This window comes from Chaetomium strumarium (genome assembly GCF_033439665.1).
Source record: "Chaetomium strumarium strain CBS 333.67 chromosome Unknown B0T15scaffold_1, whole genome shotgun sequence".
Lineage (NCBI taxonomy): Eukaryota > Fungi > Ascomycota > Sordariomycetes > Sordariales > Chaetomiaceae > Chaetomium > Chaetomium strumarium.
Genome location: NW_026944429.1, coordinates 201,760 through 221,297, shown reverse-complemented (window position 1 = coordinate 221,297; position 19,538 = coordinate 201,760). Strand labels below are relative to the sequence as shown.

Here is a 19,538-nt window from a genome sequence, read left to right as displayed (position 1 = left end):
ACATCACTACTTAGGGGTGGCAACCCGTTTTCGTAAGCCGTAGTTATACTGTTAGGTAAATCTATAACTAACGGGTTATGGTTATAGCTGTTAAGTGGTTAGGAAATCCTACTGTTTTAATCTTGGGAAGGCGCGAATCTCACAAACAGTTGAACCGACTTAAGTAGTAGGAGGAGGACCGCTTCGTGACTGCCTTATTCCGGCTTGAATACCCGTAGGCAGCTGCTCTTGCCAAACGAGTCCTAACTTTCCAAGCGTTGAGCTTTTCCAGACCTCTCGTTGACGATAAGGCGTTTATTCTACCAACCGTAAGTCTCTGGTAGTGGAAACTGGGCTTATTCTGCTAAGTAGTACTTAGACCCTCAAGCCTACGCGCTGCCAGGCACACCAGCCTCGCTCAAAACGCCAAATGACAAGCCCGCTGAAAGTCCCGGGACGTCAGGCGGCCATACACACCTCTTAAACGTCGCATCTCTTAAGAGTTGGGGGCATTGCAGGGCGAAGCTTTGCATTACTTGCGGTTGCTACACCCAATTCTGGACCCAGCCATGTGCACCTACATATCCTTCGACTACACTGATTGCCCGCACCGGGTCGAGACATTCCATTCTCCCTGCGCGAATATGGGAGTGGGCGGCTGCCGGCGCAAGTATTATGTAGTGAGATACCTCATTCCTGGGAAATGCCGGCCGTGTCGAGGATAGTAAGGGAGTCATGATGCACTGTGGCATGCTTGACTAGGGAGTTAAGAGTTTTGGGCGGATCGGTGGTTTCAAGCTAAGCTAAGTTGCCGGGACTTGTGGACGGGTAGGTCTATTGATGGAATGACACGCAATGAGGGACATGGGGAGCAGGTGATCGTGTGGCTTTGTCCAAGCTGGACTTCTGCTGGGAGGGGAATCGGAGACGTAACACCGCTACCTACCTTACGCTTCAAGCTAGATTTCTGGTATTTGCAACAAGCATGCTTACTGCTTTTCTACTCTGACCTTGAATTTGATACGTCATCCGGGCGTCAAGGCGGATGGTTGATACTGGTATTGAATCTCACCCTGAAGACTACGAAGGCTGGTCAATGTCCTCCTCCCTTTGCGCTGCCGGGGCCGCCTGCCACAGCATCGACGACATGCTCAACTCAATCGCGCCCTTCTTCTTCCGCTCGACCTTGGCGCTCACCGTCCGCTGGTATTCCTTCTCCCACTTCTCCGTGAAGGTGATACTCCCCGCCAGCGTGAGCTCATGCCCCGGCCGCAATACCCAGCCCATGCCCTCCTGTTTCCCAGGCTCCCTCTTCCCCCTCGTCTCCTGCGCATCGGCAGCGAATACCGCCGGATTGATCACATCCACCATTACACTATCCTTCCTGCCTTCCGTCCCGGGCACACTACTACTACTAATAACCTCCACCTGCCCCGGCAGCTCCCATATCCGTCTCGCTTGCTCGACCAACACACCCCTCCCATCATCATCATCCTTCTCTTCCTCCTTTCCACCCACCCTTCCTTGGCCCGCTATCCCACTACTACTACTATTACTACTACTCCTATTAGTCCCCTTGACTAAATCAACCCAAACAAACCTCGACACCGCGTCCACCAAAACCCTCACCAGAAACCCACACCGCAAATGCCGATTCCAAAACGCCACCACCGCCAACTGGTACAGCAGCAACCCTTGTTTCTCCTTCCTAGCAGTACTAGTAATACTAGAACTGCCAGTGTTGATCCCCGCCAGCCGAAGCGTCCCAAAGTCAAACCCCCCACGATGCCAGTGCACTGCCACCACCGGGCCCGGCCCCCTCACCCTGCCCCGGATATCCACCACCTCGTAGCCTGGTGCGAGCAGGTCGGCCGCGCGCAGGACGATGATTTCTTCTTCGAGACCTTCTTGGGGAGCCGTCAGCTTGGAATAGTAGTGGGATATATGTTGTGTTTGAGCCGTGGTGGCGGGGATGTAGATCCTCTTTGTTTTGGGCTGAGCTTTGGATGGGATGGAGACGGAACTGATAGAGCAGGAGGTGGTGGTGTGGGTGCGGACGCGGAGGAAGACGTTCGGGGTGGCGGTTGGTGTTAGGAGGAGGGCGAGACGGCGCGTGGACGAGGGTTGTTCGGATTCGAGGTGGCAGTTTAGGATTGCTAGGTAGTAGTAGGAGTGGTCGTTGTTTGGTGGCATGTTTATGGCTGCTGCAGAGGTGGGGGAGGAGGGGTGCTGCTGGTTGACTGCGACGAGGGGCAATTCGATGTGCAAGCCTTTGTTGGTCATGGCATAGGCGGACGTGGCCTGGGCTGTTGTTGTTGTTGTTGTTGTTGTTGTGGTTGTTGTGCGGGGAGGCGGGGCGACGACGACGTGCTCCATGCCGGCGAAGTCGTGAGGGGAGCGGGCGAGGATGCCGGTGGTGCCGGTCAGCTCGTCGTAGTCGAGGTCGTCGAGGTCGGGTATTTTGTGATGCGGGTTCAAGCTGTTGTGATGGTGGGGGAAGTGGGAGCCGGCGTCGTTGTCGTCGTGACCGAGAGTGCCCCAGGCGAAGATGGAGTGGTCGTCGGATCGGCGGATGATCTCCTCCTGGAGGCGGAGGAAGGCGTTCTCCCCTTCGCCGTAGATGATGGGCATGTTGACGCCGAAGATGCCCAAGAGCGAGTAGGCCATGTCTTCCGACCGTGTTGTAGTGCGGTTGGCAGCCCAGGACATGCGCTGGGCCACGCTGGCGTTGTGGATGAGCCGCGGCTCGAGGAGGGTGAGCTCGTCGATGCAGGTGATCTTCTCGATCATCTTGACCAGCGATGACTTTGTCCCCAGGAGTTTCCATCCCGTGGCGTAGAAGACGACCCTGCGCGGGGCGAGCAGTTCTTGCAGTGTCCAGCCCCGAGTGAACCACCGGCTGCTATTGAAGTGGTCCTTCCAGGTCAGATAGCCCTTTGTGTAATCGTCTGAGTGTACGTCGTCCAAGTATGCATAACACACGGCGGCTCGCTGGTACCACGAGAACATGGAGTTGATGGCTTCCGACACCTCGGCGCTGCTCCGCTTGTCGATGCAGCACGTGTCGACCCAGACATAGCGATAGCCGTCCCTCCCTGCCTGGCCGCAGGCGTAGGCGATCTTTGCATAACCGGCCTTGCGCTCGAAGGGATGTGGAAGAGCAGAGGGCACCATGGTGCGGTGGGTGCTGTTGTCGTCGGAATCACAGTCGTCATCTTCGTCGCTGTCGTAGCCATCCGTCAGCGCGTGCAGCTTTGGGGCGCGGTCGTGTCGAGCGTGAGACCGGTCTCCGCGAAATGCCATCAACATGCTGTGTAGCAACATGAGTTTGTAGGCGTCAGGGCTGCTAGCGGATGGCGGGACCATGTGGGCTGCTGATGCCCCGTGGGAGTCATGGGACCGGCGGTATCTTGCGATTGCTTCCATCTCGTGAAGGGTAACCTCCTCGGGGCCCCATGTGTGAGACAGGATCGCATACTGCGGGATGTCAGTCCCGAGGAACTCCTCCACCTCGCGGGTCGAAACATTAATCAGTCTCATTGTCGGGCTGCATTCAGGCCTCGCATGATCATCTGTTCTGCTGGAAAAGGGTGAAGAAAGATGAAAGCACAAGTGCGTAATTCGGGGCTTTTCCATCACTTTTATCAACGAGAGGTCATGCCATCACAAGGTCACTACGCAGCGTCGACTCAGACATTGTTGGAACGACTCGAGGTCCACCAGGTGGCCCAATCAGAGAGCCAAACGCGGTCGAGTCTGGTCGGGTGCAATCGGGCACCGAGGCCCATCGGCCCTTGAAGTCGGGTTGCTTGTTGACCCGGAAAGAGGTCGACGTGGTGCGATGGCACTGACTTGAGGAAGTTGAGGTTTGGTCCCTTCTGGCAACCAACCTCCATTGCCGATATCAAAAATTCGGAGGCTGAGTGTGGGCTCAACTACAACTAGTTGAGCGGTGTAGGCTGTAGCACACCGACCCTCATTTCCCCCTTTCCCCATGAGACCATGCTGCGAGACAGTGTTCTGGGGGAAACCTAAGGCATGCAATGTAAAGGGCAGGTTGCGATAAAAGCAATAGACCCCCTAAAGAAGTGTGTGTGCACTCGTCTTGCCACGCTCAAAAGCCAGTCCTTGTTCTGATCCCACTCGCTCTGGTTGACCAACCTTGTTAACAATGAGCTCTGAGAGTCTGAAAGTGAGATATGCTGAGCAGTTGAACAAATACATTGTACGTACAGGACTCCAGAGCCCGCGTTCAGAAACTCTGGTAATGCTAACGCAAAGGAGAATTACTCTCTTTAAAAAGCGTCCCATCAGCCGGTTGAATTGTGCAACTTAGACTCTGCCGTAGTATGTGCTATCTCAAGACCTGAAGAAGTCCATCTGTACCAAATTGTTTGGTTCTGCAACACTATTGTCCGACTCTGGCTCCCAACTCCTTCCAGTACGATGTCCTCCCCGACGGCCATCCCCATGACCTACTACGACAACTACCACACGCTAGACAATCCACATCTGCGCAACATCTGCCGATACGACCGCGATGCTCAGAAGCACTGCATCATGTGCGAGAAGGCGGCCAACCCGACCTTCCTCTGCAGCGGGTGCAGGTACGCGCGCTACTGCTCCTGGGAGTGCCAGGTCGACGACTGGCAGCACCACGCTCGTTCCTGCGCCCAGGCGTCCAACCTTCCCTCCCTGCCCATCCCCAGCTGCCCGCCGCATCCTGATCTTCCCCGCGCAGAGCACCACCCCTGTTTTCGCCCGGGCCGAGATGACCGACGGCGGGAAACTCCAGGTGGCCCACAACGAACTCCAACGAAGGTGCGGCGGGGCGGGCACGATTGTCGCTGATGATGTCCCCTCGCCTTATGAGTCGGGGTTGACGGAAAAGGGAAATGGCGAGCAGGGGGCGGAGAAGGGGAGGGTGCTGTTCAGCAGGGAGATGATTGAAGGGCTGATGAAGGCCAGCAACTCTGAACATAAGTGAGTAGTGACAAGCTGTCGGACACACGGACAGGATCTTGGTACCGCCATCTTTGCAAAAAAACACCATTCCGTGCTATTTTGTATTCCCTGCCCCGTCCGTATGATACTCAGCAGAAGTATGTAGCACCGTATAGGCATTATTAAGACATAGAGTATCTCAACTCAGATTGAAAAAAAAAAACAAAAAAAAAAAAAAAAACGACGAATGCAATCCTTCGACCTCACTACACCAACCAACCACCACCCTCACTCTCCCAATGATCCAGCCATGCACAATTAAAGTTGTCGACTTGACCACCATGCAAATGCGAAAAGAAAAAATGCACATGTACCCCGACCCAATGCTGCTCGCAGACTATGCATGCATGCAAGTTCCCAAGGATGTAAGGGAAACAATGTCGTGGTCCTCCTGGGGGGCCTCTCTCCCGAATGGCTTGAAAATGCAGAGAGGGAAAAAGTGACAAAAGCCAAATTCGACACTGCAGATCCAGCCATGTGTGTTGTTCCCATACAACATCCATACCCCACCCATCTCTTCCGACTGTAATAAGCTCGTTCCATGGCCCGTGGGCCGCTCGACTACCTTACCCATACAGGTGCCGAGACCCGTTGGGTGACCGTTGTAGCTCTCGTAGCCCTTGTCTACTATCCTGCCAAGGCCGCTTGTCTCACTGTGCTTTTGACTCCAGGGTACTCACTCGGGGTTTCCTTGTTGCCTCCGTCATATCGTTATCCAACGTTCCATTAAACAATACCGGTTTAAGGTTTTCGCCCCCTCCCCTCTCCGTGCTGGTGGGACCCTAAATCAAGTACTGACGTCCTCCCTTGGGGTCTCCAGGCCGGACTGCTCCGACGAGAGGAAGGTCCCTGTTTCAGATTTGCGTCGTCTCCTTCGAGCATCGCTGCGCTGCAGTCGTTTTAAGACATCGGCCCCGGCGGTGGACCAGGAGGCATCGAGTACGGGTACGGCGCAGGCTGCTGCAGATACCCTTGGTGGTGCTGCTGCGGCTGCGGCTGCGGCGGCGGCGGCGGCGGCGGCCGTTGCGCAGGCCGCAACATGATGGGAGGAGGAGGAGGAGCCTGCGGCGGGGCCAAGAGACCGGGTACAAGTGTACCCGGACCAGCGTGCAAGCTCGGCTGCGGCATCGTCGCCGAAAGGGGCGTACTGCTTGCCGCGGATGATGGAATACTAGTAGCGGAACCCGGCTGGGACGGAGGTATGTTCAGCCCGGCGGCTGGCTGCGGCTGCGGCTGAAGTAGTGACCGTGGCTGCCGCCCCAGTGGTCCTACTACTACTACTAGTACTAGCAGTAGTAGTTCCGGTGCCTGTACCTGTTGCCCTGCCCGTTGACGCCGTCATCTTGTCCGTTTTTGCGTCGGCGCTCTCGCTCTTCTTCTTGGCCAGCGTCGAGCGCCGCTTCTCGACGGCCCCCTGCATCTCGCCCGAGGCCCACCGTCCTGTTAGTTGTTGTTGTTGTGTTAGTCATCGTCACCGTTTCCCCATACTACTAAGTACGCTCGGTAAAAAGAAAGAAAGAAAGGAAAGAAAAGAAAAGAAAAGAAAAGAGGAGAAAAGCAGCTTACTCCGCATTGACCAGCTCATCTTCTCCGACTTGGTCATCTCGGCGTACGGCTTGTTATCCAAGTCGGCGTTCGCACTCGCCACGGCGGCGCTCTTGGCCTCACTCGACTTGTTGGCACGCGCCTTCCCCGACTTGGTGGTGGTACTGGCAGAAGAGCTGGATGTGCTGTTCGCCGGCGTCGGCGGCCGCGACTGTTGTGCCTGCGCAGAATCCGCCTTGTTGGTAAATCTGATCTTGGTGATGGGCTTCTTCACTGCGGGAGGGGCCGGGGGTGGAGGGGGTGCGCCGGGGGGGAATGCCGGTGCCGCGTTGAATGTGTGCACATACGGGCCAGCGGCCGCTTGGGTGGTCGGGATGTGCTGGGAGCTACTACTGCTGTTTGTGCCGTGTGTCGCAGGGGTACGTACAGAGATGTTGTGGAATTTGGTGGTACCGGGCGCGGGCTGCTGCGACGACGGCTCGCTGAACTGTTCCGGAGCAGCCGACGCACTGCTTTCTCCCGCCTCGCCTTGTTTCTTCCGCGGGCCCCGTTTCTTCGGCTCGGCGCTCTCCTGCTGTTTCGGGGCCGGGACTCGGCGTCGCGCTGGCCGAGGCTCCAGCTCCGGGTCGTTCTCGAGCGCATAGTTGCGCTGGCGCCTCTCCCGGAAGGAATAACTAGACTCCGTCGTGTCGACCGTGCGAGCAGTCCCATCGGACGCTGCGGTCGATGGCCTGGAATCCGGTTGCGAGGCTGCCGTGGACACGTTGCTGTAAAACGACGAGCTCGCGATTTCGCCTTTCCCACCACGCCCACGCTTAGCGCTTCTGACCTCGATTCCAGCCTCGGGAGCAACCAACGCTGGGTGCTCCGAGAGCGGGATAATGCGTCGGTCGCGCTTGCGCGACGCTTGAAACTTGCCATTCACATCCGCTTCATCGTCCTCAGCGTTGATGTCTTCGGCTTCCTCGACGGCAGCCATCTGGTCCTGCTCGTCTGGCAGCATCGTGCCGCGAGAGCGTGCAGCCCGCCCCTTTCGAGGCGTCTCCGAGAAGCTCTCGGTCGCCTGAACCTGCTCCTGTGCCTCGGGGTCGTCTCCGTTCGCGGCGGAGGTGGCGGCCTTGCGCCTCGGACGGCGACCAGGACCAAACGTGGGGAAGCTAGTCGGGGTGCCGGACCGGCTGACATCCTTGCTCTGGTCCGAGACATAGCGCGGCTTCCTGACGCGCTTCCCCTCGACGACATTATCCTCGGCGAGCTCGGCCTTCTCCGTCCTCTTGCGCAGCCGGTTCTCGGGCATTTCCCAGCGCTGCTCTTCCGGGTTCTGTCGGCCGACCTGGGTGGGGTGCGTGTTGAGCTTGAAGCCGTACGCCTGCGCCATGATACGGTCCTCCTCCTTCTGGTGCTCGAGCACGGGGTCGTCGATGTAGGGCTTGGGCGCCCGAGCCCCGCGCACCTCAAAGGCGGGCGGGCCCTTGATGGCGTCGTCGAAATGGCGGCGCCAGTGCAGCGGCTCGTCGGCTTTCTGGCGGTTCTCCCAGTTGACAATTGTCTTGTCGTTCGCCTGCCGTCGCTTCGCATTCTCCTCGTCGTCTAAGTACTTCTTGAGCTCGTTGTACTCCTGTTGGTAGGCGTGCATAGTCTCCACCGCTGCAGCGACGGTCTCGTAGAGCCGGCTGGTGGAGAAGTCTTGCCATCCCTCAAAGGCATCAACGAACTCGTCGGGATCCCGGATCTTCGGAAACAAGTACTGCTTGGGCGGGTTCCTCGTCACTTCCACCGGTTCAATCGGTTCGTTAGTACTAGTAATAGTAGGTTTGATTTGGCCGTCGAGATTGTCTTCCGCATCCTGCTCCTCGTCGGCCGCGTCCTCCTGGTCCATGGCATTCTCAACCGGAGCCGGCGAGGGAGCAGCGGTTGGCGGTCGAGACTCGGGTAACTGCAAATTATGACCAGTCTCTTCGGGCACGGTTGCGGCCGGCGGTATCGGCCCCTGCGCCACAACCATGGAGCCCAATTCGATAGTCGAATCCGGCGTTGTCCCGGTTTCAAGGTTCGCTTCCACGGGGGTGGCGGCAAGGGTTTGGTTGGGATTGCTTCTAGTTGCAACGGTTGTGGAGTAATAACAAAGCCGGGGTTGTGTTGCCGAAGCACCATCACCGTCTTGTGCGTGGACCAACTTGTAGCGGCGGACGCATTGGTTGTAGAAGTCGAGGATATCGATTTCTGGCTCGCCCATCTCCTGCCGCCTCCTTTTTTCGTTTCGCCACAGCGTGAAAACCTCCCCGAACTTCAGCGGACGGCGCCCATCCCATTCAGCCTTGGGTTCCTTAATTGCGCCTAGGGGGGGTGCGGGCGGCGGAGTTGAGATGGATGCCGATCGCTCGTTCACAGGCTCTGCCGGATACACCCACTCGGTGTAAGGACCGGGGAGAGCCACTTCCTCGTCCAGGTATGGTGTAAGTTTCAACTTGGATGCGAATGGAGTGTCCTGGTCGTAGATGGGGCCCAATTGCCTGAGCCTTCTGAGACCCCTCAATCTGGCTGCTAGGGGCGGCGACACGCGCACCTGGCTCTCCGCAGCGGGTTCAGCAGGCTGTAAAGATGCAGACTCGGGTGCTGTCGTAATGGCCTCACTGGGGCCGGGTTGCTCGATCTCGCGGCCAGTGGTGAGTGAGAGGTGTGAAGGCGTGATGTGAGCCTTCTCCTCGGACGGCTCGGTAACAATCAAAGCGTCACCGATTGCCTCACTCTCGGCAGCGACGGAGACCGAGTCTTTGACTACTTCGGTACTCTGGACTAGTGGCGTTGGCGGCTGCGCCTGGGTTTGCGCAGTGCCATCTTCACTCTCTTCACTCTCAGTCGACGACGACGCCGCGGGAGACTCGGGCTCATTGACGGAAGAGCGATCCGACTCGTCCTCGGACGCCGGCTGATCGGAGCTGACATTGGGCAGACTGACGAGGATTGTGTCTTGCACTTCGTTATCGGATGGTGGCTGCTCCACGAATGAGCTGGTGCTGTCTGCCGCGGACTTCTTGGATTGATTGCGGCGCCGAGATGAAGTCGCGCGTGCTGGTGCCGCGGCCAATGCCGGTGACTTGTCGGTCCGATGACGCTTGTTGGGGTTGGAAATGAAATCTTCTGATTCCCCGTCTGAGCCGTCATGCCCGCCTCTCTTCTTGCGGCCCCGGGCGCTTGGCGTCGACGCCGACTTGACCACCAATTCGCTTCTTGCTGCGGGCAGACCGATGTCGTCGTCGATCATCTCCTGCGTGTAGTCGATGCGAGCCCTCTTCCTCAGGGAATGGCCGCCCTTGGAATGCGCCTCGTCATCGACCGCCGCCCCGTCATACTGCGTCTCAAAGGTCCTCGATCTCTTGCGAGACGAGCCGGCAGCAGCCATGATCGAGCCTCCCATCTCGGACGGAGGTTCGGAGTTGAAGGAAGAGAAGTGAAAAGTTTTGCCGCGAGCTGGCCGGTCAGTCCGGGCAGTGACACGCAGCGCCTGGTCAGCCGCAGGAGACGAGGCGCGGTGCGGTGTTATACCGCTCGATGCTTGCCGAGACTTGCCCCCGCGCTGTGGTGCGGTGTGCACCATCCTCTGCGGCGGGAGGTTGTGCACACCGGAAGGCTCGGGGGTGGTCGGGCTGGTGGGTGAGTCTGAAAGTGGCTGTTGAAATGTGTGGTGAGAGTAAGATGGGAGGGTGCCACGCTTCTTTGCGCCGCGCCCGCGACTGATGTTACGTCCGCGATCCATGGGCTACTCTGCCGATATTTCAATCCGCGCACCAGCAGCTCTTGCAGCAGCTCCCTCATCCGTCTGCTGCATGCAGTTGTGTGCCGACGTTAATGGAGATATAATGGGCCGTCCGGTATGAGTGGGCGATCGCTGTGAGGCGAAAAACGGAATTTGCACTAAAGCGTACTTCCAACGTGTCAGGGACTCGGGCCCAAGCTCTGTTGCCCGTATCCAGTTGGTCCGTTCGGTAACGGTTAGTTGCTTGTGACGTTTAAGTTGTGTAAAAGGAGAACTTTGCTGCGTGGCTGATGGGATGAAATACAAGAGAAACCAGAGGAATTGCAGATGGGATAACAGGCCATGCTCGATCTATTGTCTAAACACAACAATAGCAATGGTGGGCGGTGAATAACAGGCTGGTCTCGCTGCGCCGTGCTGCGCTCTCTCGGTGTTAGATTTCTTTCTCACGCCAATTTCTGGAGGTTCCCGAATAATAAGTCATGCCCAATGACACCTCGCAGCCCCTTGCCGGCAACACGGACCACACTCCACATACTGCAGTAAACAGAATAAGGGAAACAGTGAGACACATCCACATGGTACAAACAAGGGGTTGAATCTTGTTAAATCTGTCATGGTTTTTTTACTCTGATCGAGGCACGCACCAGCTGACACCACCTGCCTCTTGACAACAAGATTAACCTCTTCGGACTGTTCCAAGCCAATAATAGGTAGGCTTCCATCTTGCAGGCGTTCGTCGCACCCGGAGAGGCGGCCTGGCTGGCGGCTACCAACTGCCCATTACCAAAGGATTACTGGTAGTGAACAACCAACACGTTATCTTGACTTGGGTGGCACCCGACGTATTCCGTACACAAACCAATCCCACACTACCTTCGTTGTCTCCTCACATCCAGCGAAAAATGGCCAACAAACGATCAAAAGCCGCGCCGGCCGACGACGAATTCGGCGAGCTCTTTGAGGGGCTCGGCGACGATAAGGCGATTAAGAAGACAACAACCAAGGCCAAGCCGACCGCCGCCAAAACGAAGCCCGATGCGACTGCCGAGCAAGACATCCTCGCCGAGCTCGAGAGCGAACTGGTCGAAAAGGCGCCGTCGCGACCTCACACGCCCCGCGTCCGCGAGGCCGCTCCCAAGCCGTCTGCCGCAAAGCGGGCATCGACCGAGACGCCCCCGCCCCGCGCCGACACCAGCCGCAAATCGGTCGAGAGCACTCGGTCGCATCAGGCCAGCGCCACCCCAAGCGCGACGAGCTCCGAGTCCTATGAGGCTCCCAAGAAGGCCCAGGGCGCACAAGCAGCAGCAGGCGGCGGCGGCGGCGGCGGCGGCAGCTGGTGGGGAGGGCTGTTGTCCACCGCCACGGCCGCCATGAAGCAGGCCGAAGCAGCCGTCAAGGAGATCCAGCAGAACGAGGAGGCCAAGAAGTGGGCGGACCAGGTGCGCGGCAACGTGGGAGCGCTGCGAGGTCTTGGTTCGTAACCTATAGTTCCTTACTACCTACTTAGTACTTCCCCCTACATACCGTACCTACCTGCAGATCACTAGTAGAACCACCGGAAAGGGCAAGGGCTAACGAGCAACCCCCGGGCTTCCTTCCCCATCTCTCCAGGCGACGAACTCCGCCATCGCGCCCTCCCAACCTTCACCAACATCCTGCACACGCTCGCGCCGCCCATCTCGTCGCACGAGCGGCTCCTCATCCACATCTCCCACGACCTGGTCGGCTACCCGTCGCTCGACCCGCTCATCTACTCCGTCTTCAGCCGGGTCATGGCGCAGGTCGAGGGCGGCGACCTGATGGTGGTGCAGCGCGGACATGAACAAACACAAACACAGCAGAAGCGCACCGGCACCGCCTCGGGATGGCGCGACGGGCCGTGGTGGCGCCAGGCCGACGACGTGCCGCGCGACCTGGGCACGGTGCACGGCCTGGTGGAGGGCACCAAGCTATGCCGGGCCAACGCCGAGGGGTATGCGGCCGACTTCTTTGCCGCGCACGGCGGCGTCGAGGCGGCCAAGCGGCGCGCGCACGAGATCGTCAGCGAGGCGAACCCCGTGCGCAGCTCTGATCTGTTCTTGTCGGTGCAGGCTATCAATGTACCCGCGGAGAAGGAGAAGGATAGGGTGCTGTTTGCCGGGTCGACGGCTGAGGAGAAGGAGAAGGCGGCTGGGAAGGAGGACGACGACGACGACGACGACGACGACGAGGATGAGGTGTGCTTTGCCGTGTTTATCCTGGATCCCGTGCATGAGATCCAGTACGCGACGGTCAGCCAGCGGGTGCCGGCTCGGTGGATCCGCTGGCTCGACACCCCGGCCACGCCACTGACGCCGGCCAGCGGGGACGAGGAGTTCCAGGCCGAGTTCGGCCGGGTGCCCGAGGAGATCCGCGAGATCATCGAGAGCGGCGGCGTCGATCCCCGCGAGTGGGTTGCCGAGTGGGTGGAGGAGGCGTTGGGTCTGGCGGTAGGCGTGGTTGCACAGCGATATGTGGCGCGTCGGATGGGCGTGGGCGAAGGTGGCATCGGTAAGGCGAAGCAGAAGGTGGAGAGTGTGCTGGAGAGCGGCGGCAATGAGGCTGCGAGGGCTGGTTTGATCTGAACGCAGTGTCACGTGTGGTTCGAAATGGGTATTTGCGTCACGAGAGGAAGGGGAATTACTCGGCATGTAATGGATACCTCGACGACTTTTCTTAGAGTGGCGTTGTGGCGGGTGAATCAGGTGCTTTGTTTGCCTACCATAAAGTATCGTTATGTCCAAGTGGCGATTCAACGTGATGAGCTTGCTTCACAAAGGTATGCTTTCTGTATATTAGTCTCTGCCGCCAACGTGGGAGCTGTCGGAGATTAGCTCGATAGTACCTATGCCCTTCGTATTACCGCTCAGGTCGCGTTGTTCATGCCTCGATTCGAATCATATCTATTTGATGTTTGGACAGCTAATACTTGGAGCATGGCTTTCGCTCTCTACGGTTCTTACCTTGGGACAATATCACATTATCCCACCCGTAGACCCCCGGCTTTGACACTCTCCTTTGCTTGAATCCACATAAAAGTGCATCATATACTAACGTCAGGGATCAAATGTATGGATATGCGTCTGGTCGTGGCAGAGGCAGTGGACTCAGGTTACGGTGCGCGGGAGGAACAGGACACACACACACCATCCAAGCTTGTATTTACAGAACAAAAAAAAAAAAAAAATATAATACGGACGACTCGTTTTACTGACGAGTACATTACACCCAGATGTTCGGAACGTGGGATGGATTGAAGTGGGCCGAATGGCAATGTACTGTCATGTCGATGCGTGACGGGGAAGGCCAGGTTCGACCGCCACATAATGGCGGAAAGCGGCGTGCTGAGAATGAGGCTTCAATAGGTGCCCTGTGTCTTGTTAATCACATCCACCTGCATTAATCGCCTAGGGAAATACCTTCTACTCTATACGGTTGGCTTACGTTAAAGTGATAGGCGATATCGTATTATAAGTGGAAGATGACGTATTGGATCTAGCGATGTGGATTGCCCGGGTGCTAGTACATGTCATCAGGCTTTCAATAATGTCCCTACTAGACATGCGTGGCAAATACACAGGTACGGTACCCCGAGGAATCCACAAAGGTAGGTAGGTAGGTAAGGGAGCGTCTGCGATGCTAAAGGTTAAGGCAATCAGCGAGAACCAACGATACGACTATCATATATACGTGTGAAGTCACAGGAAACTGTATTGATTGATAGAGTTGGAAAGTGCAGTTGTGTTACCAAGGCCAGCATCATACCAGTCCCGCGGGTTTAAACATGGCAGTCCGAGAAGTACGTCTCCTGATATGTGGTCATCGAAGAAACACCAAGTGCTATCAGATGCCCAGGTGCTAGTGGCTCAGTACTCATCTGGCTGTTTCCCTTGAACCCAACTGTGTAAGGAAAATAAAGGAATCAAATGGGAAGGATGCTCGAGGCCCGTATTGGCAAATAATGGAAGGCATTGATACAAAGGAGAACCCGGTATCAATGGTACAAGTTTCACCCTCGGCATACGTGACACGTCGCAAGTCCCCCAATGCCTCCTGGTTTGTACAATACAATACAAGGATTCTCAGTTCTCAGTCGCATAGTTGAATGCGAGGGCCGTGTGGCAGGCGACATTCGCAGCGGCTACGATGCTGCTTGCACCTGGGTCAACTAGTTTTGAATGCTGTTCTTGCTCCGTTTCCCTAATAACGGGGGGGTTAGAGAGGTTTGAGCTGGTACTGGTAGTCGGAACGGCCCACCCACATTATCAGCAACTGAGAACCCAGAACAAAGAACCTCGAGCAAGCGGCTACCAAGTTTTCAAACAGCGAGAGCGCGCCCCTATCCAGGCCGCCGGACCCTGGCGCCAACGTATCCGCTATAGATCCCAGAGCGTTCGAGGAGTCGGCCAAAGTCCAGGTGAGATTGTTTCCGAGTTCCGGGTGCACCACCGGAGCATCCGCGATGCAGCGGCCCAGTTGTTCTGCGTGGTGCCGAAACAGCTCTAGCCGCGCGGACATGACGGATAGCTGCTTCCGGAGTGCGTCGTCGCCGACGTCTCCCGAGGAAAGTACCGTCTCAATCTTGGCGGCGGCGGACTGTGCCGTCTTGGAGAGCGCTGAGCACGATGCTGAGGCGCTGGCGCGGGAGAAGGTGCCCATAGTGTGTGACAAATTTAACAGCACCGGAAACGATGGATATTTCAGAAACTGGCGAGACAATGGTACCGTATAATAGAACCGAGAATGAAATGCGAGTGCCTTAACAGGTCGAAGGTCTGATGTGCGGGGTTCCCTTGTTTCAAAAGTTCGATGCTCAGGGTTGGCAATGAGGTTCAAATACAATGACTTCAGGGTTAGAGCTGGGAATAGTACTACTAGTACCAGTTACGTTAAGGAGTTGGGATTCGGTCAAGAGTGACCCTCATCGTGGCAACACCCTAAACCTGCATCCCTTTTGCTCCGGGTCTTTTTGTACCAATAAGTTTCCATCAGGTTCCTCCGCTAAGCTACCGACAAGTGGGAGTAACTAAAATATTGGCAGCCTCTATAGCATTTACATGTCCTGCCCGAAGGCCCCCACCCCCGCGGGCTCATAGACGCATCTGTTGGCGACGCGAAGTATTGAACTTCCACTGGGTTCGGTGTCCAGAGCAGCAAACCAATGCTATCAACTGGCCAAAAGCTCTACCACGATCTATTCTAACTCGTGACGATTCTACCTATAGAGGCGAGGTCTCACTCTCAGTCTCGGCCCTATTGCTGTTTCGATGTTCTTTTAGCTCATTGTCCTTGCTTGTTCTCGAGCCTCCCTCCTCAAAGATCCGCACAAACAGAGCCAAGCTCTAAAGCTGCTTGGACGCACCAGATCTCACCAGACCTAGATCAGGAGGAAATGGATCAAGCTACTGTACTAATAGTTCAATGCCTGCGGCCCGCTATCATTTGTAAACACCTGTTCCTCTGGACTGAGCCCTGAGAGACTTTTCTTGCATCGTGCCTTGCTAATAGACAGACCATCGTCCTCCATTGCGCGGCGGCCCGCAAGGTACGGCCCGGACGAGTGTACCTAGGAAAGAGAGGTTCGCCTTTTGTTATCCGTACTGATGATGCGCAAGGGCAGGATATTGAATTGCCCTGGACAGCCAACCAACCGAATCCTGACGCCGTCTTTCCTGTCCGCATATGGACCATCATCTTGTTGAAAGTTACTAGACCAGCCTGACAACCATTCAAATGTTTCTACAGCAGGGGCTCTCATACGCATCGCAAGAATCCAACAGGTTCGGGGAGCCCGTAAGTCATGCTGGTAAGACCTTCCAACGGAATTTGCTAGAGCCGTTCGCTCCTAGACTAGCAGAACCACCTTCCTCATGCTTTTTTTCGTTTCCCACACATCTCTCCCTCCAGGCGGCTGGGAGGTCCGTCCGTGTTACGGACTCGGCCAACACATGTCACGTTTGGAGCCGCACATGCCGAGACATTATCGGTGGCGATCGTTGACTTGTCCAGTCCTTCACAAGGAGGTAAACGCAGAGAAAGGCGACTGAAGATAGATAGTATATGCTTCGTGTTTGAGCTATACGCTACATATGCTACATACGACCGGCAGACGTAAGTACAAGGGCGTTGCTCGCTTGAGTCGCCCCTGTTGTGTCGCCATACCGAAAGGGACCGGAAAGCATGGCTGCCAATCCCGGTATTCGCCACCCCGTCAGATCACCCAAGGTCTCCCGGGCCCCAGATCCCTTGGTGTGAACTTTCCGGCGTGGCTAGTCCTAGCACTTATCCAAACGAGATGGAAACGCTGGCGCAGCTCAGCCGCTCCACAACCTTCTCCTCGACCTGTTCCGTCGCCTCCCTCATGGCGTCCCGGACGTGGTCCTCGAGGTTCTGCTGCGCTGTATATACCTCGTCCTCGATGCGAACCGAGATGATATCGTCGAGCTCTTGCCGCACATCATCAAGGCCCCGTTCCAGGTCTTGCCGCACGTCGTCAAGGCCCTGTTCGAGCTCTCGCCGCACGTCGTCAAGGCCCTGTTCCAGGTCGTGGCGCAGGTCTTCGGCCTCCTTGCTCGTGCGCAGGTGGGCCTCATGCGTGCCCGTTTCTAGCGGGTCGGCACACGAATGCACCGTCGGATTCAGTTCGGCCAAACGCCGCTCTATCGGCGCCAAGCGCGCATGTATTTGGCTGAAGCCCTGGTCTATACGCTGCAGGATTTTGCTGCACATGGCTTCCATCTGGGCCGCGCTGACACACTTGTGAGAGCAGCGCTCCGAATTGGAACCGGAGCTTACCCGTCGTCGTTTGGTTCCACATTCTGCAAAAATCATCGTTAGACTCACCGTCGCGGAGAGATAAAAGAATCCAAAGGTGAGTGCTCACTTTGTGATCCAGGTGCGGCATGACCAGGGCTGGCACTTGGGCCGGCTTCTTCGTACGACGGAGGAGGTTCCTCGTCTGCGTCAGATGGCGGTGGCAGAGCCGGTTCATTCGGTGGTAACGACCCGTCGCTTCCACTTGGTCGACGCTCGTGTTGGATGACGTGGCCGCCCTTGCCGCCATACAGGCTCGTCACCTCATACAGTCTATCTATGGATCGTAGACGGCCGGACGAAGCTACCTGGCACAACGCCTCCAGCCCAGCCTGGGATGCTTCAGCTGCCGGCAGGTAGACTGTGAAGACGACCTCCTTCGCCAGGCTCTGGAGCGAGTTGAGAATCTCCCCGGTCGTCCTTTGCCTTGGCGTACAGTCGCCCTTGGGCACAACGAGTGCTGGTGGCCTCTGCAGTGAAAACTGGAGTCCGACGACGCTGGTGCCCAACCTTGTTGCTGCGAGCAAGCCGATCTCGTCGTCACTGCTGGCGATCACAAGTGACCGAACTGTTTCCCAGTGAATCGAGAGGAAGACGGAAACCTTGTCCTTTCTCCCCTTGAGGGCTATGTTGGTGGCACGTATTTGGCAGAAGGCGTCGTTGGATAGTACATCGTGATGAAGTCGCAAACAGATCCGCTCGTGACCTGAACTCCAGAGACTGGCCAGAGACTTAGGATTGCCCTCGCTGGGCCATGTCACCATGACGGGCGCGCCGGAAATCTGCATACTCCCACTGTCGACGTTCTTACCCTTACTATTCGTACTGTTCTCATCGTCGGTAGCGTCTTCCGATAGCCGGGCGTTTTGAGGTTGATATGATGGGGGTTGGTCGACCGAGCCGCCAGACATCGGATGAAACAAAGCCATTCAGACAGGCTCACGGTCAATCTACGGGATCGACATGTTAGCAAGCGACGATTCGAGTGCGACTCCGAAGCACAATAAACGGATGGAGGATCACGAGTTTTGCCCCCACATCGACGGCGCACTATCTCGAACCCTCGAAACGGCGCGCCGCACGATGGGGATTCCCGCCCACCCAGGCTTTTGCGGTCCGTCAAGCGGGTCCGCACAGAGCAGCCTTGACTCGGACGGAGCGACAGACGTAGGTGGCCGAGACCGGCCGAGGCGACCGAGGCAGACAGCGGAGGAGGCGGAGGAAGAGTTCCCGTCGCCAGAGCCAAACCACGACGCCCCGGCGCACAACGGGTACCCGCTAGCAGGCGACCTCTCGCTGCGGTTAGGCAGCGAGAGGCCCCTTATCAAGACCCCGGTTCTTCCAACGAGCGCGCTCGTTGGGTAGAAGTCGGCATTTCCTGGTCTCGACTGCGAGAAACTCGATGTGCGCCGGAGAGACTTTGTGGGTTCAGCCGGCGACGCGGACATCCATGTCTCCAGCGCACGCAGCGGAAGAGGACATAGACGCCTTTGAACTAACCATGGGATGAGGAGCTGGCCGCGTCGCTGTCGCCGTGCGGTGAGGTCAAAAATTGGTTGGGCAGCGGTGGTTTGCGACAGCATTTGATTGCGGCGATGGCGATGATTGATGGCGGATGGTCGTGATGATACCGAATTGTTGATGGTGGCTGCCGGTGACGAAGATGGAGATGAAGTGGCTTGTTGCAAACCGATTCGGATGCAAAGCAGGAAATGAGTGGCTGGCTGCAAATGGACCACGTGATCTGGGGAGCTACCTGCCCCACTTTTACGAATGTGGACCCAACGCGAGCCACGCGGTACGCGCTCAAGCACCAGCAGGACCACCACCACCACTTTCTGTTCCCGATCGCTTCTGGCAGAGACGATCCCGGGAGCCCTCCTTGGGCTTAATATGGCCGCCGGAATGTTCTCGATTTATGAGCTGACTTCAGTGGCCAGCGCTGCGACCTACACAAGTTTTGACTGGTGTGGTAAACAGAACCATCTGAGAGTGCATCAAGACCCAACAAGTGCAGTACCGAGTCTGTGGCACACCGCCAAGACCTTCAACATGGCATTTCCAAACAGCACCTCGTCCTAGGCTCCTAGCCGACCTGACCCATACATTCAACGAACAGTCAATGAACAGCTTGGCGGACCCCTCTCCTCGACCAGGCGATGCGACAAGACCTTCGGTGGCCTCGGCTGGCGGACAAGGCTGCTACTCTCACAGGTGACAAACCACTCAATGCTCAGCAGCTCAGGCCGCAGCCAATCCTACGCAAAAATGTAAATGCGACGACTAATTACCGTAGAACATCAGCGAGTGCAACATGGTTGTGGTCTATAACTGTGATGACCGCGCTGGTATGAAAAGGTCATAATGGGCTCGTGGCGGACTTGTCGTCGAGGCCGTAGAAAGCCACCCGATCGATCAG

The 19,538-nt window shown here is 57.0% G+C and overlaps 6 protein-coding genes across 6 annotated transcripts; 2 read left to right on the top strand and 4 right to left on the bottom strand.

Annotated features, from left to right (window-relative positions):
• Positions 1–1,027: 1,027 nt before the first annotated feature.
• B0T15DRAFT_515343 (heterokaryon incompatibility protein-domain-containing protein) lies at positions 1,028–3,829 on the bottom strand. Its single transcript, XM_062868182.1, has one exon. The coding sequence runs from the start codon at positions 3,613–3,615 to the stop codon at positions 1,060–1,062; it is 2,556 nt and encodes an 851-aa protein (XP_062725157.1). The 5' UTR covers positions 3,616–3,829; the 3' UTR covers positions 1,028–1,059.
• A 596-nt stretch (positions 3,830–4,425) lies between these two features.
• On the top strand, positions 4,426–5,001 carry B0T15DRAFT_545123 (uncharacterized protein; the record flags this gene model as incomplete). The annotated part of the gene is made up of 2 exons (XM_062870120.1): positions 4,426–4,586; positions 4,618–5,001. 2 exons carry the CDS (start codon positions 4,426–4,428, stop codon positions 4,964–4,966), a joined length of 510 nt encoding a protein of 169 aa, XP_062725156.1. The 3' UTR covers positions 4,967–5,001.
• Positions 5,002–5,820: 819 nt separating this feature from the next.
• On the bottom strand, positions 5,821–10,697 carry B0T15DRAFT_1682 (uncharacterized protein). The gene is made up of 2 exons (XM_062862191.1): positions 6,550–10,697; positions 5,821–6,423 (listed from the first exon to the last, which is right to left on the bottom strand). The coding sequence occupies exons 1-2, from the start codon at positions 10,283–10,285 to the stop codon at positions 6,155–6,157; spliced, it is 4,005 nt and encodes a 1,334-aa protein (XP_062725155.1). The 5' UTR covers positions 10,286–10,697; the 3' UTR covers positions 5,821–6,154.
• Positions 10,698–10,842: 145 nt separating this feature from the next.
• B0T15DRAFT_405583 (maintenance of telomere capping protein 1) lies at positions 10,843–13,230 on the top strand. The gene is made up of 2 exons (XM_062865300.1): positions 10,843–11,761; positions 11,900–13,230. The coding sequence occupies exons 1-2, from the start codon at positions 11,191–11,193 to the stop codon at positions 12,889–12,891; spliced, it is 1,563 nt and encodes a 520-aa protein (XP_062725154.1). The 5' UTR covers positions 10,843–11,190; the 3' UTR covers positions 12,892–13,230.
• Positions 13,231–13,968: 738 nt separating this feature from the next.
• Positions 13,969–15,102, bottom strand: B0T15DRAFT_570167 (uncharacterized protein). Its single transcript, XM_062870828.1, has 2 exons — positions 14,568–15,102; positions 13,969–14,506 (listed from the first exon to the last, which is right to left on the bottom strand). Exons 1-2 carry the CDS (start codon positions 14,963–14,965, stop codon positions 14,389–14,391), a joined length of 516 nt encoding a protein of 171 aa, XP_062725153.1. The 5' UTR covers positions 14,966–15,102; the 3' UTR covers positions 13,969–14,388.
• Positions 15,103–16,588: 1,486 nt separating this feature from the next.
• Positions 16,589–18,030, bottom strand: B0T15DRAFT_506162 (uncharacterized protein; the record flags this gene model as incomplete). Its single annotated transcript, XM_062867552.1, has 2 exons — positions 16,589–17,124; positions 17,190–18,030. 2 exons carry the CDS (start codon positions 18,028–18,030, stop codon positions 16,589–16,591), a joined length of 1,377 nt encoding a protein of 458 aa, XP_062725152.1.
• Positions 18,031–19,538: the final 1,508 nt, after the last annotated feature.